The 25,976-nt window shown below is 37.5% G+C and overlaps 1 protein-coding gene across 1 annotated transcript; it reads right to left on the bottom strand.

Annotated features, from left to right (window-relative positions):
- Positions 1-2,335: 2,335 nt before the first annotated feature.
- On the bottom strand, positions 2,336-20,058 carry WBP4 (WW domain binding protein 4; the record flags this gene model as incomplete). The annotated part of the gene is made up of 9 exons (XM_026867302.1): positions 2,336-7,524; positions 9,875-10,110; positions 11,115-11,275; positions 13,230-13,296; positions 16,200-16,255; positions 17,134-17,355; positions 18,182-18,305; positions 18,404-18,466; positions 19,930-20,058. Coding segments are annotated over 9 exons (1,266 nt in total), but the record flags the coding sequence as incomplete, so codon positions are not given.
- Positions 20,059-25,976: the final 5,918 nt, after the last annotated feature.

Below are 25,976 nucleotides of genomic sequence, written 5' to 3' on the forward strand. Positions count from 1 at the left end.
ATTTGTTTCCTAATTAAAAAAGCTTTTTTTTGTTTTGTTTTTAATTTATAGCTCTATAAGTCAATCAGGAAACATACTACCATGGAATTTAAGAGCCATTTGCACACTTGAACTTTGACTTACTGCAGTAAGCAGTTAAGAAAAAAAACCTCCAGGAAGATATGTGACTCAGCTTGCATGTACACAGTGCAGACAGACTGGCAATAACTAGTACGATCAGCTGTAACAGGAGAGTATCCAATTAACGTGCTTATCAAATACCATGCTCACTTTCATGATGCAAACCAATTTATTTTATGTGATATATATCTTGAACAATTGTAGACACTGCTTAAAAGTATACATTTTAAATAATCAGATTCTACTTCTAGGATTAGTTAATGCCCATAAAGTTCTTTACTATGAAAAACTATTGAAACACTTTTAAAAAACGAGCCCAGTTTATTTTACTGGAAGAAAGATGGTCATGTTTTGATGGCAGGACCTTAGGGATATTTGCAATTAAGTTAATTAATTTTCTGTAGCCCTTCTTTGTTGTTGCTTTTGTGCAGTGATGAGAAAGGGGAAAGCAGAAAGCAGCTCCCCTTTACTACTAAATTTTGGATGTCCCCAGTGTAGGCATTGAAATTTGGGAGCTAAATCCCTTCTCCCAGCCTGGTCCGGTGCATTCTGATGAAGGACCTTTGTCTTATTAAGTTTATCCTGCAGTCACTCCTACCTGTATATGACCGTAAAGCATGGCTATGCTCAGGTATGACAGAGGATTTGATAGAGCAGACCCACTTCTACAGGAGGTCACTGACTGTAACGCTCTGCTTTACCAGATATATTGGCTTCTCCTCTGTGAGAAAGCATTATTTGAAGCTGGTTTTGCCTAACTTACAAAATATTATTTGAAGCCATATTTTATTCTAAGTTCTTCCACCCCGGTCTTTCTCTGGGATGAAAGAGCTGAGAGAGTGTGATGGGGTTTGGCTGTGGGCTGGCACATGTCCTCAAGGAAGGGATGTGAGGTGTAACAATGCCACCTCTGGGGCATTTTCAGGATGGAATACTTTGAACTTGGGCTTTTCAGTTCCTACAAGCAGCCAAGACTTTCTGCAGTGAAATCACTAGCAGGAAAAATTATGATAAGCACAGGGAGGAGAAGGAAAGGGGAAGCAGCTCCTTGGAAGTCAGTGACTGGTCGTGGGAGAGCAAAGCAAGGGCAGGTTGATTTTACAGAAACAGCCTTCTCCTGCCGCTTTGCATTTTGATGTCAAATAGTGTTACAACAACCAGAACAAAATTCCGCCGGCCCGCCTGGCTTCCCCTCAAGATCATCCATGTGTGTAGCGGAGACCTCACGCGCGGGCGTTGCAGCCAGTGCAAGGCACCGACTTCATCTCTCTCCAGCGCCTGGTGACTGACACGAGACACAGTTCCCAGCAATCTTCATTTCCCTGCTGGGGTCTCAAGCTGTAGCGCCTCGCCCAGCAAAGAAGGAGGCCAGAGTAAAGCTGCGCCTGGAAGTAGCCTTTTTTATGCCAGGGAAAAGATGGAGGCAGAACAGCCCTGGTACCTTACCCTGATTACCTTCATTTAATCATCAACAGGATGTCTAAGGGAATGCCTCAGAAATCCTGGAACTACAAATGAATTTATTCACTTGAAGTAGCAAGTTGCTTGTTCTAGTTTAGCTAAAAGGAAGAAACAACCAAATGCTGTTAGCAACAAAAGGTATTAATGTTTCATAGTCTCGCAGAACTGTTTGCCTGCATCATACCTTATTTTTTTCTAGCTGCTTAGTACAGCTGAATAATTTTTTCACTTTCTATAAAAGAACTGCCAAAAGATCATGTTGACAGAAAGATTTTTTTTCAGTAAATGTTACAAAATAATTTACATGCATTCCCCACCTTTTAAAAGTGTGTATAAGGGCACCGCTCGTTGTTCTTAGCACCAGCAACTATGAAGACTGCTAAATCACAATCTGTTAGCATCAGAAAGTTTAATTCAGGTGTATTCTGCAGGTTATTAAATAGTAACTACAACAAACCTTACCTGAACTCTGTTAAGAATTTTTAAATTCACAATTTTAACCCAAGTCATGTGTTACTCATAACTGATGCACAGAATAAAACAATTTCCAGTAACCACTTAATGTGCTACTGGAAGGCACCCAGACACTACGTCGGTGACCACAAAATAAAAGTACTTATTTTAAGAAGCATTTCCATATTTACATAGCTATTCTGGTTTATATTTACCCCAGGTCCCATTTTTAACAGCATATGCACCCACAAATCTCTCGGGTTATCCTAAAACCCTTGAATAGATGAACAATAGCAATACAGATTGTTCAAATGAAAGCTTTATTTGGTATTTTCATATGAACTCCACTTCAAGAGCTTGCAATATTTTGTGATTGCAACTGAGAAGCTGTTAAAGAGAAACCAGCTGTTTAACCTTGCAGACAATACTTACAAACTTAAAACAAGCACTTTTCAATCAGCCCACTTTCCTCACTGTATCTGCAGTTAAGCAAGCCATTGAAATCCACTGTCTTCAGCCCGTGGTGTTTCTATAATGCTGTCATATGTTTTTTAACATAGGCTATTTCTACTTTTACAGGTAAAAATCAAACCTGCATTTGCTGACACTCTCTGGGAATCATCTTGGCAAATTCAGCATTTTTCAGATTATTATGTGCAACACTTCTGGTTTGTGCAGCAACTCTTATTCAAGCTATATCCCAACACATTTCACAAAGCTAAATCTGTTAATCACACAAATGGCTTACATGATTTCTAAGTTAAATAATTTAGCAGGTAGAAGGTAAGAGGACTTAAGAGGTAGATACAAGAGACTGAAGAGATGGCTGACAAAACAGAACCAAAGGATTGCCACAGCAGAAGGTATACACACAGCTTTTGTGCCAACAAGTGAAAAGATATAAGGGCTTCAAACCCTGTAGGAGGAATGGAATGAAATCTGTCTCAGGAAAACAAATTATCAAGGAAATCAAAAGAGCCCATGTAGTCAGTCTTGAAATAGCTTGCCTGTTGTCTGAAAATAGGTAAGGTTGTACTTCTTCAGGGCATAAGCTGCGATCTGGAGACACTGTGGCCTACATAAGACAACGTGAAGCTTTCTGAAGATCTCAGTAGAACAGGGGATAAGGTGAAGGTGGATGCTAGAAATGCGGCACAGCGGTGATAGGTAGATTTGCATATATAGGAATACTGGAATAAGACAGTTTGAGGAAGACAGCAATAATAAGAAAAGTACTGTACTAGAAAGGGGAGGCACAACTCAAAAAGCAAATCAAGGAAACCAAGCAGCATGAAATAAGTTTTTTACTCCCTTTCTGAGATGCCAAAGTTTGCACTGACATAACATCCTTTTCAGGGGGAAAAAAGATAAATGTTTTTATACATGCACAGATTAGTGAATTTAACTTAGATCCATTCCATGACCAGCTGTCCCCCCTTATAAATCTGAATATTGGTATCAGATGATGCTGCAGCACAGATCTTGTCTACAAGAGTCAAACAAAAAAGCAAACCTTACCCTTGCTGGGAAAGTCTGGATTTCAATCTATAAATTCCTGGGTGAAGGGTTAAACTTTGACTTAGCCTAAATAGGAACAGGACTTATTCTATAACCTGGGTCAAATTGAGCACATCTCTGCACAGCCTCTGGCATAAAAAATGCCCAACAAAATAATTTTCTTTTTTAGTATATGCAATATGTTTGCCTCTAAAAGCATCACTAACTTCAGGCAGGTCCTACTGTAAAAACACAAACCCCAAAGATAAGCATCCTGTACTGCAAAGCTGTCTTTCTAAACAGACAAGACAGGTGAAAGATGAGGCAAGGAAAGAAAAGTACAGAGCAGGGAACCAACTTGCTCAAAACCCCATCAGAAATTGCAATGACTCCCACTTTGTCTCCGACTCTCCTTCTCATATTGCTAATAATGTCTACAATGGCCTATAAAGCCAGGGGTACAGTCCTCCCTCAAGGAACTTGCAATTAAAAGCAGGCAAGCAGATAAAAAAAATACACTGCATGACAGAAAACGAATTAGTCAGAAAACAACACTCTTCTGAAAACACTGTTCCTCTGAAACAGAAAAGGAACATTCCTTTGTCAAAAGCCAGTGCAGCCCAAGGAAAGATTAGCAGATGAGGAGCATAACTGTGGTAATACCTAGAGGATTCCTATGGCAAATTCCAAAGGCAGAAGATTCTGCAGGGAGATAGCACAGAAGGGAGAGAGATCTGTGCAGAACAGATGTCCTGGAAAAGCAGCATCTGCCTTAAATCTCACATAAGACAGTGTTTTTGTACAGAAGAGGAAATATTTGGTTTAGATACACAATAAGGAAATTGAATGACAGCACAGTGCAAAATTAAACAGTGGCTTTGGATATATCAAATCTGACTCAACCGGCCCTTACTATAATTTACACTTAAGGACAAAGACTGGTCTCTCCTCAAACTCACTTTCAGAGTGGGGAGCGAAGAGCTGTATTTCTTTGTGAAATGCAGGCTTTGGAAGTCACATCAGCAAAAGCAAGTGTATGGTAGTTACACCAATTTTACTAGCAGTGAACAAAGAAAACATTTCATCTTTTGTCATAATGTTTTGGTTTGTCTATTTAACACAGTACGTGATGAAAAGCTTTGGTTCGTATTACAACTAACAGCAGCTCCTCAGGGAAACAAGTTTTGAACACTTATTTTCAGAAGTTTTTAAACATCTGCTTGAGCAATTTAGTTACAGGTATCTTAAATCACTGCCTATGTCCACTTCAATGTGACAAAACATTTTTAAGGAAAGATGCTAATATTTTGGGAACCTCACTAAAAGAGGAAAGATATCATCCTCAGAGGATATTAAAAGTGGAGCCTACAAAAAAACTATACTACTGTATAAAACTGTACTAACAAACCATAAAATCATTTTACAGAGATCATAAAGAAATTTTTATACTTTAGGCTTGGAGTAACAGAAGCAGGATGAGTACAGCAGTACAAAACAAATTTTTAAGAAGAAAAAATTTTACTTGAAATCAAAGCATGATCAGCTGTTCAACTCAGCAGTGGCCAATGGCACAGGAGTAGAAGGAGCTAGTTGTACTGGTCAATCACAGGGCACCCATGGCAGACAGCGTGATGCAGTCATGTGAAAGGCAAATGTGGTTTAGGGATGTATCAAGAGTTACTTCCAGTATGTTAAGGAACTACTAGTGGCATCATGCGTGGCCTTAATCTTCCTTCAACATACTATCTAGGCAAACTCAGGCTGGAATGGATGAAGAGAAGTGCTGGTGGAGCACTGAAAGTCCTGTCACACAAGGATGCTCTATGCGATTCCCAAGAGAAAAGATGCAATGGATTCAAGAGGAAGAAAAGCCACTGAGCTGAAGGGCAACTTGTGTAAATTAAGAGGAAATTAATGTAAACTGATCACAAACACATGGAGGCTTCAAGTTAGAGCAGGCTCCTAGCTGCTGGAGTAGTGTTCAAATAAGAACAAAACTTGAAAAATCTGTTTTCTAAGAAACCCAACAACCTCTCCTTGGCAGAAACAACATTTCTGTTCTAGCCTTGCCTATGAGGTCTTTCATGTGGAGTACGTTGTACATTCCTGCATCTATGACTGAGAGCATCCAGCATGCATCCTGCATCTCTAAATGACAATCCAGGGCTCGCTAGCTATGGTGGGAAACTTTCACATTTCTCAAAACAAACATCGGAAGAAATACAACAACCCTGCCTGATGAAGCCAAAGAAATACATGGGATTAAATACAATACTTAATTCTCTTCCACACACAGAGAAAGTATCATAGAATAGAAAAAAGGACTTCAGCTTCCTTTCTAATACATGATAAACCAAATTCCCTGTTTTGCACTCCATTCTCCGCTGATCTGACAGATTAATAGTTGTTTTCTCAATGAAGCTCAAGATCAGCAGTTACCAACTCTATTTTGCTGTAGTTGGAGTCTGACAACTGTCTTAACTGCACCCTCTGTTTCTGACTGATACTCTCCCAAACAAAACACTGTGAGCTTTAGGAACAGAGACATATTTTTTAATGGATTCATGATTTGAACCTTTATGGTCCACTGTCTGATACCTTGAGAAGTAATGAGCATAGCTGTATTCTTACACAGCCAATGAATCTTGATGATGTTAAATGCAGACCAATCCTACCAAGTGAAGAAATTAAATCTACAATCCTTCAGAAAATATCCAAGCCATCTTGGACAGTAGAGCCATCAGCTCTACTTATCCATCTATCGGTTTTCTTTCCTATGATACTGAGAAGATGAAGCTTCAATACACTTAGCTTTGCTCAGCTTAGCAAACACAACAACTATTCAATACACTCCTCTTATCAACAGCCAAAACCCATCAACCTCAAAAAGGGTGCTGTATGCTGTAGCAGGGTCAGGTCTTTGGAGTATTTTTTCATTAAAATATCAGGCAATTGCTTTTTTACACGGAAAAAGACAAAAAGAAAACAGGACCAAAAAAGGGAAATTTGTTGTGTAAAAAGACAGAAAAATTAAAGTAGAGACAGCAGTAAAGCAAAATACAACAGAAAGACACCATGGAAATATCTACTCCAACAGGGGTGGCTCTGGTGCTGTTATTAAAAGTTAAGAATAATCAGGTTTCAATCTTCTGCAGAGGTTTAATACATTTATCATGCATGTACACAAATAATTTTTCAGAATGTCATTTGGAATGAGTGGCACTGATGTGACTAACTCCTCTAAAAACAGCTTTCAAATGATCTGTTTGAAATGTTGGCAGTCTCACCACCTACTCTTTTCCAAGCAATTAGCCAAAGGTTAGTAAGCACAATATTTTTACTCATTAGTTGGGAAACTACTCCACATAAACAATCTTGGGGGATGATTTTAGTCTCTAGTACATGCCATTGATCCAGTTCCTCCGTAAAAATAAAAGGTCTGCATTATTTTTGCCAGATTAAGTATTACGATACTCTCCCAAACTTAGAAAGGGAGTAAAAAACATTATGCAATGTTACAGCACACACAGAGCAAACTGAACTTAGATTGCATGGTTAAAATAAAAAATAAATGTATTTACAATATTGCATAAGTAATATAACACAGACTTCCATTCCAAAATCAATCACATCAAAATAAAATAAAAAAATATTACAACTCACGTATGTTTTAATACCTATAAATCCTTAATTCCTATCCAACATTTTCTTTATAAAAGCCTGTTTAAAATATTAAACTTTTGATTCAATCTAGCTTAAACAGAATCTAAAATGATTTTTAAGTATTACTGATCACTTAGTCTTTGTCTTAGGTTTCTAGATTTTCCATTTTCAAATTTCCTCTTTTTAAATGTTGGCACCCCTTCTGTCAGGTCTCCAAGGGAGGTGACTGTCTTCTCCTTAAATATCACTGTTGCATCTTCTGGAATCTCTAGCACTGGAGGCGGTAGATTGTCACTCTCTGTACTAGGAAGCTCCAGGTCCACTTTTTCACTGGGAGGAGGAGGAAAACATAAAAGGATTAATCTACATGGAGAAAACCAACATGGTGTACTGCAGACAGTAACATCCGTATTTAATTGTCAAAGCAGCTTTGAGCTAAATGCAGTCTTCTAGCCAAGATCATCATCATGACAGGGATCAAGAAGAAAAAGACAACAGGGCCGCATGTGTGTCAATTTAAGAATGTTGAAAGACAGTAGTGAGTAATTAGCAATGGTTCACTGCCAAAATGCTGTAAATTTTCCACGTGTCCATACCTGAGGGTCTGCATGACAGAAGAGAGAACAGGCTTACCAATGCAGCCAGTGACCCCAGCTGGGGGAAGCAGCTTTGGAGAACAGGATCACAGCTAATACTGATCTGAACAAATCAAAGACCGTCTAAAAATGACCCAGCGTTTTTTAAGGGTTCAACAGCAAAACACGGTGTTCTACAAGAATAACCCATGGCACAAACATACAGTGGAGAACAGCTGAACAGTTAGCAGAAAATTATCTAAATCACAAGTCCATCAGGAATCACACCAGCCTAACACTGCTGCAAATAGATACACATTGCATTCCTCTCCAATCATACAAGAAATCTTTCAGTACTACTGAGTGTCAGTCTGATGTCAGCTCATGTGCTACTCCTAGTTTCAGGTCCTATGCTTCAAGAAGGTGTGGATCAGCTCAAGCACCCAAACAAGAGCCACAAGAATGACTGCAAGTCAGTCCAGTCAAGAAAACTCAACTGTTACAGTATCCCAAAAATGAAAACCTGCTGAAAGTAGCTGGCACTGTGCCCAGGCTCAATTTAAAGTAAATAATGAACAACTGCACTTGTCTCATTTACATCTGTGTATATCTCAAGGCTGTGTGTTAATGTACAGACTGATATATAAGGTTCAGTTGCTGAAAGCACTTTTTATTGGACAGTGCTTTCCAAAAACCTGAATGAATTTATCAGTTCTGGAGTCAAGGAGCGGTTAGCTGGTCCAATACAGGAGGCGTTACATAAACATTATCATCTCCAAGGAAGTATATCAGTACTTAATATGGTTTTAACAGTGCCAAAACTCTCTAAGATGAATAATTTATAACTGAAATGATGGAGAATGGGGTGAATATGAGGGAAAATACTGCTTTCATTCTCTGAAACCTAATTTATCCAGACTCGTAGACAGCTGCACAAGAAGAAACTGGCCAAAAAAGACAGCATGTTCCACAAAAAAAAAAAAAAAGAGCCATCTTAGGCAAACCAAAACAAACCTCTTGATCAGACGCATGTCATGAAAACATCTGCAGTACATTGGTTGGACATGGGAGAGAAGGTGAGTTTCCAGATTTAAAACTGGCATAACTAGATTACACATGTTTTGTCTTTCATCTCCTTAGTTAAATCATTACAGAAAGTGTCTCCCACCACATTATAAGAGCCTCCAGGATTTACCCATAGTGACAGCAGAAAATGTTGTAGTGAATTTTGTTTTGGTTTTGTTTAACTTTGTTTCAACATGAGGGAAATTATGGAACAAGATAAACAGTTATGTTTTACTGCAATACTGGGTGGAAGTAAGACAAAAATTTCGAAGTGTCTTTTAGGTTGTGTCCTTCAAGTGAACAGTTAAAAGAGTTAGTACAACACCACAAAGAGAGAATTAATTCACTGCTTGTGGAAGTAACTCAGCCAAACATACCAGGCTTAAGTAGAAATTGCTCAGAGTCTAAAAAAGCATAGTCATTATGTCAGCAACTATTGACCCCACAGGGAAGGAATTCAAAGCAATGCTAACCCAGTACGACCAAGTTAAGGTTGCTGATGGTCCTAGAAGATCAAGATAGATCTTGAACTCAGGCAGAGTTAGACCAACTAATTACTCATCAGAAAGAAACAGAATTTAGCCTGGAAGCTGGAGGCACTGAGAAAACTGCCTATGCTGTTACAAGGCTGGAAGTAGTTGAAAAAAACAGTCACAAGAGCTCCTGAGGCAGCTGAACCAGACTGTTGAAGGAGACGATGTTAAGGAACATAAGCTACCTTTAAATAGTTGATACTCTGCCTCTGACAGAAATTATGAATGACAATGATCCTCCAAATCACTTTTGTATTTTGTACTCACTTTGTATTTTGTACTCATGGTGAACTTCTACACTAAAACCAAAACACCACCACTATCTGCCAGGGAGAGCTTTTAGTTAAAATAATCATGCGGAAAGAATTGTATTCGGGCTACATTTCCAATCACTGATATGCTAATTCTGCCAGAATTCAGAAGAAAAAGCTTCAGCTCTTGGAAACAAGTATTCTGGAAAGAAGTATTATGAAAATAAAAAAAAAAAAAAAAAAAAAAGCGCCTCACCATGGTTCTTCTTCTTCTTCTTCTTCTTCTCCCTCTTCTTTGATTGCTTTCCATTTTCCATAAGGGTTGGTCTTGTTAGGTGCGTCACTAGAGCTTTCCTGGGAAGCTGAGGTACTCTTCTCTTTATCAACAGTTTCTTCTGACTTAACTTCTCGCCATTTCCCATAAGGACTTAACTTTTTAGTTTTGGGAGATTTTTTCCCTTCCTCTGATTCTTCACTATTATCTCCTTTCCTCTAAAGAGGAAAAAACCCACCTTAAGCAAAAATGCCTAAATAAAAACATAATGTAGCTTTATTTTACATATTTAATTTGCTATTATCTACTATTCATACTTTTCAACCAAGAGTAACTTGAAACAATAAATACATTTTTCTCTTTGAGCTTTCATCACAGAGTTGAAAAAAAATCTTAAATGTTACAAAATGTTAAAGGTGGAAAATCACATCTATCAAGGCTGAAGTTAGCAAGGAGTGAACAATATAAACTTACTTTAAAACAAAGCTTAGTGTATTCTAAAAAAAAAAAAAGAGGTAAAACTTCACATACAGCTTTCTGTGTATGCAGATACACATACTTCACAGCTAATACCCGGTAGTAGTTTATAACGATGTATGGTGATACAAAAATATATATTTTAGAATATCTGTCTATTAATACATTTTATATTTAAACTGTCTCTGCCTGTTCTGAACTACCAGTTTCAGAAAAAACATCTGACCCAACCAGAGCCATAATCATATTCTTTATCTTAAGTTTTAAATCTAAAGATAGAAATATATAATTGATACAGTTTTTGTATTGTGTGCTGCCAATGTCTTTTCAAATTAATAAGGAAACTATAACCATGTAATTTTCAGTCAAAAGCATTCCCTGAAGGTCTCTTGGCAGTCATGTTTAACAGTGAAGGCTTGAAGTAATCCTCACACTGAAATCCAAACCATTTCAGAGAGATGACAGTGACCCTTCTCAGAGAACATCACATTTCTTGCAGAATTCAAGCTACTTTTGGTGGGCTGAAGGAAAGATGATGCTTTCTTTTCTGAAACAGTGCCACTAATGGGCCAAATAATTGAATAAAGATTCATTTTACTATTTAAACAAGTGCAAACTTCTGCTTTCAGTCACATGGTTTACCCTCATTACAGTGAGTACAGCCTATCACAAGAGATAAAAGATAAATCATCTTATACTAGAAAATTAATACTGTATGCAAAATAAATCTGAAGAGAAAATTTACCTTGAAATTTGTTTCTGAACTCTGTGCTTCATTTTCACTGTCTTCTGAGTCTGATTCAGACGCTTTGGAATCTGTTTCAGCAAGCTCTTCAGAATGCTTGTCACGTTGACTCTTCTCATTTGAAGATGAAACAAAACCATCCGGTTTCTCCCATGTGGATACTGTCCAAGATATTTGAACAACCACATTATTTATGTTTCTAATTCTGATCTGTTATTGCTTTCACACCTTTCAGAAGCAGTGCTGCCTTATGTGAAAATACAGCAAATAATTTAACACAAGGCTTTTGCCTTTGTTCAGTATGCTTGTTTTAATAAACATAATCAGAAAGATAACATTTCACCTCCCAGCAGAGATACAGTCATGACAGCTGAGTTCACCATTGATAAAGCTTGTTTTATTTAGTGTTTAAGAAAAATATTATTCATGGAGAACTGTGGTCCACAAGACTGGTCTCTCTCATCCTTACACAGGACAGACAAATTGCCCTCTAGAGGTACTTATTTGAATTGTCTAGTGATTATAAAAATACGGTAAAGAACAATAACTGTGAGCCTCAGATCTCTGGGAAGATAAACGCCTTCCCTGTGTTACCTGGCTCAGTAACATTAAGCCTCTAACTAAAGAGCTGTCAAGCAAACAAGGAAATGCAAACATCACTCTGAAAAGACATGAAAGTATGTACAGGATATGACCTAATCTTCAATGAAAAGGTAGTATTCCAGCAAATATACTAAGAGGAAATATTTAAATAAAAGTTGACTCAGTGGTCTTAAAACTGAATTTAGTTACAATAAGGCAAAAGTACACCAACTTTCAATCTATACTTTTATAGCTGCTTTCAAATGTAATAAAACTATTCTTTCTCCAATTAATTTATCTATTTCCAAAGAAATCCCTAACTGAAAACAACACTTAACAGATATGCACCTAGATGTATCTTGAAGAAGTAAAGGTGTAAGAAACTGGCAATGAGTGACTTTGCGTGAACAAAACAGGCTCTTAAGAGTACTGCTGTCATCTAGCTTTACATGAGTAACTGAGAAATTCACTTCCCTAGGTGTCACATAGAGCCAGTGGACTAAGGTGCAGCCTTCCAAAGCATGACTCACTCTTAGAGATATCAGTCTCCTAAATTACGTGCCTGAGATAAGACACTACTACTGTTTCCATTAGCTAAAAATTTGTCTTGTCTTCACAGGATGGGACTAGCGTTAACAGAGCTGACAAGCAATTTTCAAGCATTTCCAAGACACATCTATATAAAAGGGATCACTTTAAAATTTCACAAGCCAAATTTTTACCAAACACAATGATTACAAAGACATTCTTCACGAGTGTCATGTGTCCATGAAGAACATTAAAAGCCAACACAACCAAAGGCATAAAATTTATCTCAACTTAGAAGGCAATATTGAAAAATAACAAGCACCTCCTTTCCCTTTCAAAAGAAATCACAAATTGTTTGGGCAGGGGAATGGCATGTTGAAAAACTGAAAGGTTTTGGGTTTTTTTCTATTCTTGGCATCGTTAGGAATGCCTCTTCATACCCAACAGCAGAAGGAAAATTCATAGCCAGCATAAAATCACTTGCTCTCCAGAGAGGCATCATTGACCTTAAAATGTTTCAAACAGATTTAGAAAACAGATGCCTGTTCTGAGGGAGTTACCACAAAGTTCCCCATGTAGGAAAAAAAACAGGGAAAAGAAGTAGGAGGTAGGATTCTGGACTCTCTTACCAATGCTATGTCAGTAAGAGGAAAAGTTTAGGAGATTCTTATTCAGTCCTACATACCTGTCAAAACAAAATGCTTCCCCCTTTCTGGTTTCCAAACTATAATTTCAATACACTTGTAGAAAAGAAGAACCCATAGTTTAGAGTTTTAAGTTGAATGTCTAAAACAAACCTATGAAACACAAATGTATACACACTGACAATATAGCTAAAAAGACAGCACTGACTTAAGCAACGAGTGTATTTCAACTAAGGCAGCAGCTTAAAAAATACAAACATTAGTAATGGCCTTAAAAATGCAGTTATTTGCACAACAAAATACTTGTCTGAAAACACTCTCTTCTGAAACAGAGCTTAACTGGAAAGCAACCTCTCCTTACCTCCTGTTTGTGTGTTATAGTAATAGGTATGACCATCTTCAGAGACACCTTCTACCCACTCTGCTGCCTAAGAAAAAGATAGAGGAGCTAATTAAAAAAGTTTTAAAGATCAGGCAAAGCATCATTTAGAAGATTACTCAACCCTTGAGTATTTTTTGTTCATGATAATTTTACTGTTTTAAAGCTTAAACCCCTAAAGTTGTTAGAAAGTATTCCCTTTGACTCAAATGATATTGAATTGCTTAACTCAAAATACTGCAAATGCACATACACGATTTTTTTTTCAAACAGTGCATAATTAGTATGAGACAGTACAGTAAATGTTGCCATACAGTTCAAATGGGCCATTATTTTAAATGGGTTTTATTTTGCAAAATATTCACCCCTGAGGTTGTAATCTCCTGTTTGTGTCATCATCTTTAGTAGAGATTGATAAAATTTCTCTGGAAGACTCATGGCTACAGAATACCAATACCAATAAATACTATCACAAATTAAACATAAACTAAAAAAACTTCTAAAATTTATCCCAAAATAGATCTTCGCCAAAAATAATCAAAGAATCAAACTTTGCCAGAATGCATGCCAATGAATTAAATTCTTTAGTAAAGCACCAGTTTCAACAAAGCACTGTTTTTCCCTACTGATTAATAAATTACATATGAAATGTGGCAGAAGGTGATGGTATGTCTTTGTGGATGTGTAATTAAAATAAAGATGTTCTGCAGAATCAGCCACAGCTAATCCCATGACTTTAGATCTTCCTTAAGAATCTGATTTTTATCAACACTTACACATACAACTACTTCACTGCTCCTTAAGTACTGCTCACTCCCCTTTATTAGGCAGAACATCTATCTTCACCATACATTATTTTTGCATTAATAAATGTTTATGTGTATATACAGACACATAGAGATAGGCTTTTGCACACAGATACCTATACATTTGCTTAATACTCTATTGAAACTTTGTTTTCTTAAAAAACACAACAAAATAATAAGTTAAATTTCTCACACCTGCTCTATAAACAGGAAAAATTGTACGAGTACATTCAGAGCAGGCAAAGGCAAGAAAGCCTTCAGTAAGCAAGTTTCCTCAAGGTTTTGCTCTCAAAAGTTTTAGCCTATCAGTTTCAACAAAAGAAAAATTAATTTTATATAAGTAGAAAGAGGACAAAAAACTAGACTTAACTACAGTCTATCCTTTTTGTTAGTTAGATCCTGACCATTTTAGACCTGGTTCTTAAAGGTTTTCAGCAGGTATTCGACACTAGACATACTGAGTATCCAGCTACATAAATGCTAACAAGCATGATGTCAATCTAACTGAAGCTACTGGTAGTCTTCAACATGCCTTTTCATTACTCTGTCCTTTCCACCTCTTACAAAGTCTGAGCAGCAAGCTGATGTGCTGTAAAACAAGGAGGGCCTGTGAATCTCACTCGCACTACATATTGCAAGCCTGCCCTTTAATTTCTGAGCAGTGAGTCCTTGTTAGAGATCTGAAATGTTCCCAATATCTTTAGCTCAGACTAAATAAGGATGCCTGGTTTTAGCAATAGCAAAAATAACTCAAGACATGACAAAGTCACTGAGCAGGGTGAGGGAGGAATGGCAAAATACAGCCATGTGACATTAGAGAGATATCCAAGGCTGAAGGTGTGTGTTTATGATATAGCTGAGATGAGCTAACTTCAAATTGTTGCCAAGAAGGGAGCTCCTTCTTTCCTCCATCTGCTCTCCCCACACCAACATCTCTCCAATTACCCAGAGAGCTGATGGCAAGGAATTAAGCCTGCAAAGCACTATGAACTAGCTCACTGTCAGGGCAAACATGCACCAAGGACTGTACAAGATTAGTCACAGGACCACCTCTTTAAGTGGAAGGCTGTAAGCCAGTAAGACTGGCTTATAAATATTGCAAAGCTATGCCTTGACTGAAAAGATAAAGTTGAAGTGCTGGTTAACAAGTTGTGCAAAACCACAGGATAAAGGAATAAGAAAGCCAGAGTAGCATGTGATGGGCAGCTCTGACATGAGGTGTGCAGTCTCTTGGGAATGAACACCGGATGGAAAAAGCCTGTATTTTTGTGATAAACACTGCCTTAACAAGAGAGAGAATACAGGCAAGACTTCATGTACATTTTGTGAATTGATTCAACTGCCTAAAAATACACACAATTATAACCATTTTCTCCTCTGACTGTAAATAAACCGGTATCAAGCACAGGCTACCTTCTGAGATGTAACAAAACAGAGCTACACAATGTCAAGCATTCTGAAAAGGCCAGGCTTTTTTGATCTCTAACATAAAATCCAACATTAGCAAACAAAACTGACTTTAAATCATACTGTACATACGACACCTATTTTGAAAATGGGAAAATGTAACACCACAGTGTTGTAAAAATCCTATTTTTAATGTTGTGAAGCACAAAAACCTGGAGTACTAAGTATCAGGGGAAAGCCCATTAATAAGAAATCTTTCTGTCTTTTGACTATTCTTCAAGTTTTCCTGTTCCTTAAATAAGGAAAACAAAGTAATATGCATCTGAAAATGCAATCTCAGTTTTTCCTAAGATAATGGAGTCTTAACTATTTCAAATGTGTAAGATTTTTTTTTTTTAATTATATTTAATTCCATTCACAAAAGGTTGAACAGAATTTATTCAGAATTTCCCAGAGCTTTCCATTTTATGGACTGAAGCATCAAAAACACCTATTCTGTAAAAACACAGCCACCACTATCACTTCTTTTCCCTTCATAAACAAATTAGCGAAAAAAGATTTGTAAAGTTTCAATTTTCATCAAATATAAAATATTCTATCTATTCAAATTATGTTTTCCTAAGTTTACTAAGAGCAAACAATTTATCTTCTGCAATCAGAAGACTTGTAAACTGCTTAGCTTATTTCTGATAAATGTTTACAAGGACAAAGAAAAGTATGAATAACAGTATTTGATTACCGTTTGTGAGTTCTGAGAGTTGCCTTTGAATCCTTTAGGTTTCTCCCACTGTGATTCTTAAAACACAAAAACATATTTCATTCATCATTCAGTCCTATTTATGTTTAATAATCTTTAGAAAAAAAACAGATCTAAATGGTGTGACACCGATGTGTGCACACATACAAACAAGTAACATAGATACACCTCACTGGAATAAAATCACCCTTGGTCAAACTATGGTATGAACAATAAACCAAAGCATCATAATTACAGTTGGCTTTACTGGGACTAATCACCTTCCAGACTCCATTACTGTGGTTGATAGATAGATACTGGAATTTTGGTACAAAAATGGTGTGATTTTTTTTTTTTTAAATGGTAGTACAGGCCAGGAGAAACTAAACACACAAGGTTTTTACCTTTTGGAAGTTATCTTGTATAAGAAAAACTATGGTAAATACTAATGTCAATCCTTAAATTTCTAAGAAAGTCTGTAATACTCTCACTAATCATAAAAGAGGGTTGCTTTTATGCTCTAAATTAGATTATAACACATAGCTCCTCAACAAAGTCAGTCAGCTAAATCCTGTAAATGTGGAAAGAAACAATCAGACAGCAATCCATAACTGCTCTCATTCACTCGGGCACAATCAATTCCTGGTTAAGAAAGGTTCTTTAGAAGAACACAGCTATCTTTTGTATACTTAACCTCTGAAAGGCTAAACATTTCCAGAAACTGTAGAATTACAGTACTCTCCTATTATTAACAAAGAGCAAAAACAGAAGTTCTAGATGCCTAAGTCTTGAATTTTAAATATCAAAACTCCAACTAATTGTTCACATTTTAATAATCAGCTTCTACTGAGAGAGCAGAAGAGTAAAGAAATTAAGGTAGTATTTGCTCATTTATCTCCAATAACTATATCTGCATTTGCTCCTCACTAGTTTTTACCTCCTGTTCTTGTGTTGTAGTAATATGTATAGCCTTCAGGAGAAAATCCTTGCACCCACTCCTTCGTTTCAATTTTTGGTGGCATTGAGGGGTCCTGAGGTGTCTTTTTTTTCTTTTCTTTCTTTTCCTTCTTTTCCTTCTTCTCTTTCTTTTCTTTCTTTGCTTTAGTTTCCACTGGGTTACTCTGTGTTTTACTTTGTGTCGAGCTGGGACCTACATCATCTTAAAGAAAATAATATTGCCTTTAAAAAAAAAAAGAATACTAATCTGACCTTAAATATTAGTCACTCTTGAGCAACAGCATATAGGAATGTTGTTCTCATGAGTACTTTCACTCATCACTCTTAGACTCATAGCAGGTTAACTTAAAAGACGATATTCAAAAAATCTTGCATCGTTCCAATACTGTAGCATTGTAAGAAAGTCCAAATATCAAAAGATGGGTAATACAGATGAAAAACCATAAGGACCTACGAGTTCTAACTAAACAATCAAAAAGAAACTAAAAGTTATGAAAAGGCTTCTACATGAGCTTGAAATGACAAGCTTTTTTTTAAAGGATAGTATGTCTTCACATGGGCAGAACAAAAGTACTTGCTCAACTGCAAGCTGAGTAGGAGATTCTCATCTCCACTGTTGGACAGCAGTGGGAATCCAACCTCTTCTACTCAACAGAAACTTTTGTCTCCAATCAGCAAAAGTGAAATATAAAATCAACTAAGGGAAGCTGCACTGCTGATTCAAAGCACCAACTACAGCCTATTTTTTGTTATCACACTGTTTCATCTTTCTACTCCAAATCAGATTGCTCCATGGACCAGAGAACACTGTAGCAAAAAACATTCTGTATCACAACTTCTACTACTGGCAATTTGCAAACTCCTTACTTTTTTTTCTTTTTTCTTTTTTTTTTTTTTAAATAATAAATGAGCAAACACAGTCCTGGAAGCCTCCTCTCATGTTCCTAAAAACTAATTTAAGAAAAAAACATTCCTATTCAATATTCTTTCAATTCTGTCTTTAATCCTTTGGCAGCTATATGAACTACCTGGCTTAATTCCAAGCCTTTTCAAATCCTCTTGATAGGCTTTCATTGCAGCCTCCTCCATTGCTGCAAATTCTTTTGACATGTTTTCTTCTTCTTTTGCTTTTTCCAAGCTTTTCTTCTTAATCTAAAACAAAACAAAAACCCCAAGAGAATAAATTAGACAAGTTTGATAATGAAAGAGATTAAAAATAAGCATTCATGCAAATAAGATAGTTGAGTTACCTCACTAATTCTTTTTGCCACATTTTCTTTATGATTCTTTCCTCTTTCATGAAACTCAATGCTCTTAAAAGCGAGAAAAAAAACCCAGTAAATATAACACATATCATACAATTTTAATTTAACTAAAATTTAGTTAGACTAAACTTAGTTGAATAAGCCTAAATGTAACCTGTTCTGAAAACACTTACAGCAAACACTACAGCAATAAAATGGCTACAGGAATTGAGGAATACTGAGAAACACTCCACACAGAAATTATGAAAAATCAGTAACACTCCAAAATGGTACCATAAAATTTCATAGTCTGTATAATGTTTCAAATAATACTGTTCAGCACACATATCAGTGACAAGTAACAAGGAATCTGGGCTCTCTCTCCATGCTATCCTTCCAAGTATCATCCCTTGATTTTCTTTCCCCTATTTTCACACAAACTTTTAAAAACCATATGTCTTATTTAAGAGTGCCAAGTATTAGCTACAGTCCTTAATTAGATTATGCTATGCTCCACAAATATCCCATGAACTTAAACTAGTCTGCAGGTCCACAAATCTATTGAGAGAGAGGGGAAAAGGGAAGAGTTGGGTAACTGAGGACAACAGAACAGTCTGCAAGCCAAAAAGCTGCCAGAAAGACTGAAGCCAGCAGGAAATGGAAGGAGTTCAGAAACTCTACAGGTACAACGGTCGAAGTCCTCATGTGGTTCTCACAAAAAACATCTGAGCTCATTTAGGTGTTCAGATGTTAGGTGCCTAAGACTGACCTAGTAACCCTAGAATTTCTTTGCACGAACCAATGTGCATAGGATGCACATCCGGGGGATGATTAATCTCATTTAAAGACAGACTTTGTAAGTTACCCAAATCCCCCCCATTAACATGTATTTCTGTTCACTGACTACAAGAAACCTAAACCAATTAGCTCACACTTGTCATTCTGAACAGCAGGTATCTAACTGTAAGCCAGATGAAGCTCAGCTCCAGGAGTACTCCTGGCATTGAGTCAGGAATGCAAAACTTATTTCCAAGTAAGAAACCAAGGGGTATAGTAGTCTGCAAAAGGCATCTGCAAGTCAGAAACACCTTTCTGTAACCCAGTAACAGTTCTGTGGGCTGTGTGAAATGAAAGAACCCTGCTTTAAATGCTAAGAGTGCTGGCTGTACCAGGCCTACTGTATATAAACAGTACATATGCCAGGTTTTGCTTTCTACTTGCATATGAAGGCTAGGAACAGGCGTGGACAAAGTTTCAAGACAGATCAAATGTTATGTTACAGAACTTGAAGAAAAAGCAGGGTCAGATATTTCAGTTCTTATCTTTACTGCCAAACAGAATGGCACATACTATTCTGTATGTAGGTATCTGGCTCCCACATAATATATTTTAAATATCACAAGTATTACAAAGGCATTTTAAAAAAATAAATTTCATACATCAATAGATTAATATCAAAAGTAATGTTAAAAGCCTGTAATTCAATTCCTAGTACTTCAAAATCATTGATATAGTATGGTAGACCATCGTACAGGTCTGTTGTCTGCTATCCAGCACTTGCAGTAATCGCAGAATTTTTTTGGCTGAGATTTCCAGTAATCGGCCCTGGGGAGAGAAAAAAAAAGATGTATAACTGAAACAATAATCAAAGCCACAGGTTTTTATATATGTATATGTATAGTTTCAGAAACTAAATTTAGTCTTCATTGGGTGATTGAGTGCTAAGAGTTTTTTTGGGTTTTTTTTTAAACACAGTACAGGGAGCAAGAGTGGCTATATTGACTACTGTGTCCAATAAAGCACAGTTCAGTATTGGGATTGTGCCCATCTGACCCCTTAAGACTGCACAATTTTTAAAATAGAGGTGATGCTGTAAGAACCAGAAATACAAGACAAAGCAAGCCAGAGATAAACAAGCTCTAGATACTCAAATTAAAACACAGAACTGTCAGAAAAGTGCAACTTGCACTGTTTTTCATAAAAATGCATACAATAAATGTTTTAAGTGTAAAACTTTAGATTTTATGTTGAAGTCTTTTTTGGATACTGTACACAGTGAGCTTAGCAACACAAAGGTACAGTTCTGGACAACGTGAGCTACTGTGGGGAATCCTAGAACAGATAAACCTGTAGACCTGTGGGGTCACAGACACAGCAGTAAATTGTTTGGATGTTTCAGTGTAAAAATGTCAGTATTTCTGAACCATGGAATTTAGATAAGTTGCACATGTGGGAAGAAACTTGTGTAAAACTCTTCAGAGCTCAGTTGTTAGTCCATAAAATTATTTAACAATAAAACAAGTGATCCCTCCAATGGCTTTTTCTAAATCAAAAACTGCTTTCTAATGTCAGATGAGGCTTGTGCAGAAATAACTGTATTTCTCACTGGCTTGCAGCAACAGATGCAATGCTTTGATTCAACAGAACACATCCAGAAATGTATTTCTAAGTTTTTAAGTTAAAATGAAAAAGAATGAGGGGCAAAACCAAAAACAATTTAAGATTACACTAAGAACATTAAAAAAGATCAGTCCAAAAAATGAATCTTTGCCTTCTGTCTGAAGATCAATGTACAAAGAAAATACTTCCTGACATTTTTATTCAATAAAAATAAAACTTCTTCCATGAACGAAAGCACCCTCAAACCTTACGTGTGAGATCTTTAATATCAGACTTGATCAACTCAACTCTTAAAATTTAAGCAGATATCAAAATACGCTCTCCTATCAGTGCTTATTGTAAAAACCACAATTTCTAAGAAGCTATGATTATTTAAAGTATGAAGGATATGCTCTGCAAAAATGTATCAACCTATAAGTAATACTGTGTTAGCAACACGCAGCTTTTCAAGCAATTTTCTGGAAAGCTAGGAAGAAGCAGCTGGGCTTCCCCTGATTTAAACAGAAATCCGCTCATCCCTAAATGGTGTACTTTAAAACTGGGTGATTACTTAGTCACACATTTAATTAAAAGGCTTTTGAGATTTATATATCAAAACGTACTAGGGCCAAGGGAAACTGAACACTCTGGCTGGAAAAACAGTTGAGTGGGAGGGAGAAATTCAGAGCTTAGAAACACCTCAAGGCCCTTTTTCCTATTTGAGCTATAGCTCCTAGTGTCTCTAAACCCTTCAACATCATCCAAGATACATTTCCAGCTAAAAGCTGTGTTAACCTTCCTAAGGCAATGGGCCAATTCTGACAGAACACACATAAATTGTAAAAGAGCCTCACTGCATGTTTCAGAAGTGCAAGAACACCTGCCTACTTCCAAGTTTCACCTAACAGAGATGGCTCTTTCTCTTCAATAGAATCAAGTGTCAGTGCTAAAATTAAGACTCTATAGCTGCACTCACCAAAAGTCAAGACTTGAGAGTGTGACAAGCTGTATCTTCACAGCTGTATTTTCCACCAATTTATTTCCTAAATGCTACTGGACAACACATCTGTCACACACCACTGCAGCTACACATAACCTAATCATGCTGGGGAACCTGAGAGCACACCTGGGGCTTAAGTACAAATCTAGGTCTTGATGACAGAAGCCTTTTGTCTTCATCTCCTACTAGTTCTGATAAAGATTTGAGCTGGTGCTTTGTTGTTACATATAAATGTAAATGATACTCCGTGAAGACGACCCAATATCTTGGGAACCTTAAATTCTGCATATGATGATTCATGAATTGTGTAAATTGTGGTCCCAATTCTGTGACTTATGAGCACGAGGAGTGTTATATGCTGAGTAATTCTCTTAAAGATTTTTCCACTTGAATTCATACCACTCAAAAAAACCCAGCAAGCTCAGCTGAAATATCCACTGAATAACATCTGCCACTGTAACAACAGTGGAGCCTGCAAAGCACCAAGGGGGCTGCAATGAAATTAAATCAAAGAGGAATGTTTGGAAAGGAGCAGCAACTGAAGCAAGACCCCACTTCAGCGGGATGCTCCAAGTGATTCACAGGCTCTGGTCACAAACCTGAAAGTTAATCCACATCAATGACAATGTTTAGGCATGCAATTTTTTTTTATTAATCTGCCAAATACAGGCTTGGAAGTAGATGCTCTTAAAAGTGGTACAGAGGTCTTTTATAATTGAGTAATTGTGTACATATCAAGGGAAACATAGTTATTTTAAAAAGTCATTGCAGTCAAAATGGCAGAACTTTTCAGACTCCTTATCATCTGCCTGCACTTACATCCATAAAGTTAAAGTTGATTCTTGTTTTCAGATTTACACCTGGGCCAACCTGCTAAGGATCAGAAAGCTGACCAGCTAGCCATTACCACCACAACTATCTTTCTTCCCTTCACTAAAACAAAGAGTCAGTCCAGACCACACCAAGTGTGGCTTGTCCAGGTTTGCAGGATTGAGGTTCAGCACTGTACACATTTACCCCGGTGTGGCTCCAAATGGTAGCTTGGTGACACGGACCTGAAGAGGTGTGCAAGTTTTACCATGAAGCTCTACCTCCTGGGAAGGGTCTGACAAAGTCTGCTTGGAGCCTGATCTTCTAGAGCTGGCTGAGCAAGTCAGCTTGACAACCTGCTACAGGGAACAGAGCAGCACCAATACAGATGGGTACCCAGCAACTTCTTGGACAAACTGTTGTAAACTTTCAGCCAGAGTTGGAAATCCTATACCAACTTGAAAGAAATTTTTATCTCCTAAAGAACAGTGATCTTCTTTCAACTTTTACTGGTCAAACCACTCGGGCTGAATGCGTTCAAAGGGCTAAAGGGGAAGGATGGAAAAAAGAGAGAGCAAACATCAAACTGCTTTCTTGAAATTTCAATGAAATGACAAGCTCTTTGCTGCAAATAGCATCAATGTTAAAGCCATTTTCAGACTTCTGAAATTAATTTAAAACTTCAGAGCGAGTGAGACGATGGGGAAGAACAAGTAGCAACTCTGCATTAACAGCACCTGCCACATTTGCCATCGCAAAAGATATGAAAACACTGAAATCCACAGAGAAAACTGCAAAACTCAGGCATTTTTACTGTGCACAATTCATTTCTTGAGCCATGAGAATCATGCAGCCTACACTGCAATGAGGAGGGTACGCACTCGAGCACAAGCCACATATTTGGGAGCACACAAAGGGGACAGGTTCTGCTGACAACGTTCAGAAAGCAACCTGCAGAGTAACTCCAGCAGTAGTGTGGTCCAGGCCCCAAACTGTCAACCTACAAGCTGCTTCTCCTCACAACTTACAGTATTAGTAACGTTTTAACAGGTGGTGCAATCAGCATTCCTTATATAGGGAAGCTTAAGAAATCCTCATAAAGAAGCTATCTTCAACTGAGACAGCTTTGTCAAACTTTACTTTGAGACTGGACTTGAGGTTTTTGTTCCTATCACATACTGGCTGAAATTAAAAAGGGGTAGGAGGGAAGAAACAACTGTTCCAGGTGGTTCTGAATAAAAAAAAATTAAAAAAAAAAAAGGCTGTGCAAACAAAATTTGAAAGCATTTGCTTTGAATAACTCTGTTCTAAAATATCAGACTTAAAATTTGGCATGGATGCAGGGGAGGTTGTGTCATGGATATATGTGTCCAGATTATAAACCTTTAGGGGGTAAAAAATGTCATACACATGCTCAGCGGTCTTGTTTTAGTATCTACAACCTCTGAAGACTTGACCCAAAGTCAACACCTTACAGCTTTCTGCAGGTTTGAGCACTATGTATGCATCATCTTCTTGAATATAGGTGTGTGAAGCAGGTAATATACAGAATATACAGATTCAGGTTCTTGACTACACAAGGAAATTAGCTATTGCAGCTGCTCTATAACAGCCACAAAACAGGACACAGTATTCAGAAATAGTAAGAAACTCTATTTGGGAATACTGTGTACTTCTAAAGAAAAGTAATAGTTGTGTAATGGAAAGAAGTAGAAAGAATGCAAAAAAAAAAATCATGTATGTTTCACAATAGACCCTCCTCCACATGGAAAACCATTCCAAAAGAGCTAATGCTAATTCACATATCGCAGTGTTGGTAAGACCTAAGAATTAAACACTAAAATTGGCAGGGAAGGAGGCCAAAAATTACAAGGTTTTCTTGTACCGTGAAGTAGGTCCCAGTGCCATGGCCCTAACAACCCACGCTCCCAAATAATTTACAGCAACTTCATCATTCATAGTGCACTAATCCTACCCTAAAACCTCTTCTTAGATACATACCCTTATTTTTTTTTTAATGGTATTTAAAAATAAGGACTCAAGAAAAGAGCATCCCTGACACACAAAGTTTGTGGGCCCATCCTACCTAACCTTAGCTTGATGGCCTTCTAATATATCGCAGAATATATATCTGTACCTGGGCTCCTACAGAGTACTACTGAATGAGATATCCACATGAAACAGGGCAGTTCCCTGAAGGGTTTAGTTCTTCTAGACTTAAAGACTATTGTATTTTTGCCAATCTTTCTGTAAATTCTAGTTTACAACCAAGTGGCTGCTTCTTTTTGTTACTATATTAGCCCCCTCTGAACAAAATACAAATCATAATGTCCCACAGGACAATCTGAGCAGAGAGCAGAGTCTGCAGAAGCTGCCCAGTCTGACCTGTATTGCTGCTGAAGATCATCCACATGGATCTGCTTAGCCAGATCTCTTTTCTAAATTGTAGCTTAGATAACTTGGAAAGGTAACACTAAAAATATTTTTAACAATATACAAGAATGCACAAGAGTATCAGGGCAGGCAGTCTTCTGCATGTATGAAACTCCAACGGATCTCATCTCCACTAACTTCACTTGTCCAAAAAGTGAGATACCAAGTTGTGAAAATTCTCCATATCAATAGATGGAGACTGTCACCTCCAAAATGCCACTCATTCCATCCTAAACAGGCATCTGAGAAACAAATTGAACTCCACAGGTGCATGTTTTTTCTTTATATAGGAAAACTAAAGAAAACTGCCTGAGTCAGCCTTCAAAAGTTAAATATCTGAAGTCAGGGATATCTACTGAGAGCAGAGGTCTGCTGCTGTAGATGTAGAATAAGGATATGGGCTAAGTCAGGAAGGATATGATAAGACTTAGAAGAGAGGAAAAAACCAGCAGCATAATTTGGGTCAGGAAACTGTTCAGGTGTAATTTTAGCAATAACTGAAATTAAGAACTCTGCTCTATGTAGTAGTACCAATCTGCAAGACAGGCTCATATAGCCTAACCATCAAATACTTCCCTAAAGAAAGAACCGGTGAAGAATTTTTGACCAGGTTAAAACGTTGTTTTCAGCAGGGAAGTTGGGCTATCTTGAAAAGTAACAGAAACGAACAAATGCCATTCATATGACATTCTCACTTAAAAGAGACCACAGCCCCCCCCTTCCCCAGTGTGGTCAGATAATAACACAATTTTTCTAATCAAACACTTAGAAGAGGCAGCGATGGCCTGCAAAACCAAGGCGCAGAGGCTTTCTTCCCCACGCTTCACCCTGCGCCAGAGGCGGCCGCGGTTTGGGGGCGGGGGGGCGGAGGAACAGGGCGTGAAGGCCCCCGGCGGGCGGCGACGCTGCCCGGCGTGTCTGGGTCAGATAAGGGACCGAAAACGCAGCACAAACAAA

The sequence above is a fragment of the Athene cunicularia genome (genome assembly GCF_003259725.1).
Source record: "Athene cunicularia isolate RWA chromosome 1 unlocalized genomic scaffold, athCun1 chr1_part1, whole genome shotgun sequence".
NCBI classification, from domain to species: domain Eukaryota; kingdom Metazoa; phylum Chordata; class Aves; order Strigiformes; family Strigidae; genus Athene; species Athene cunicularia.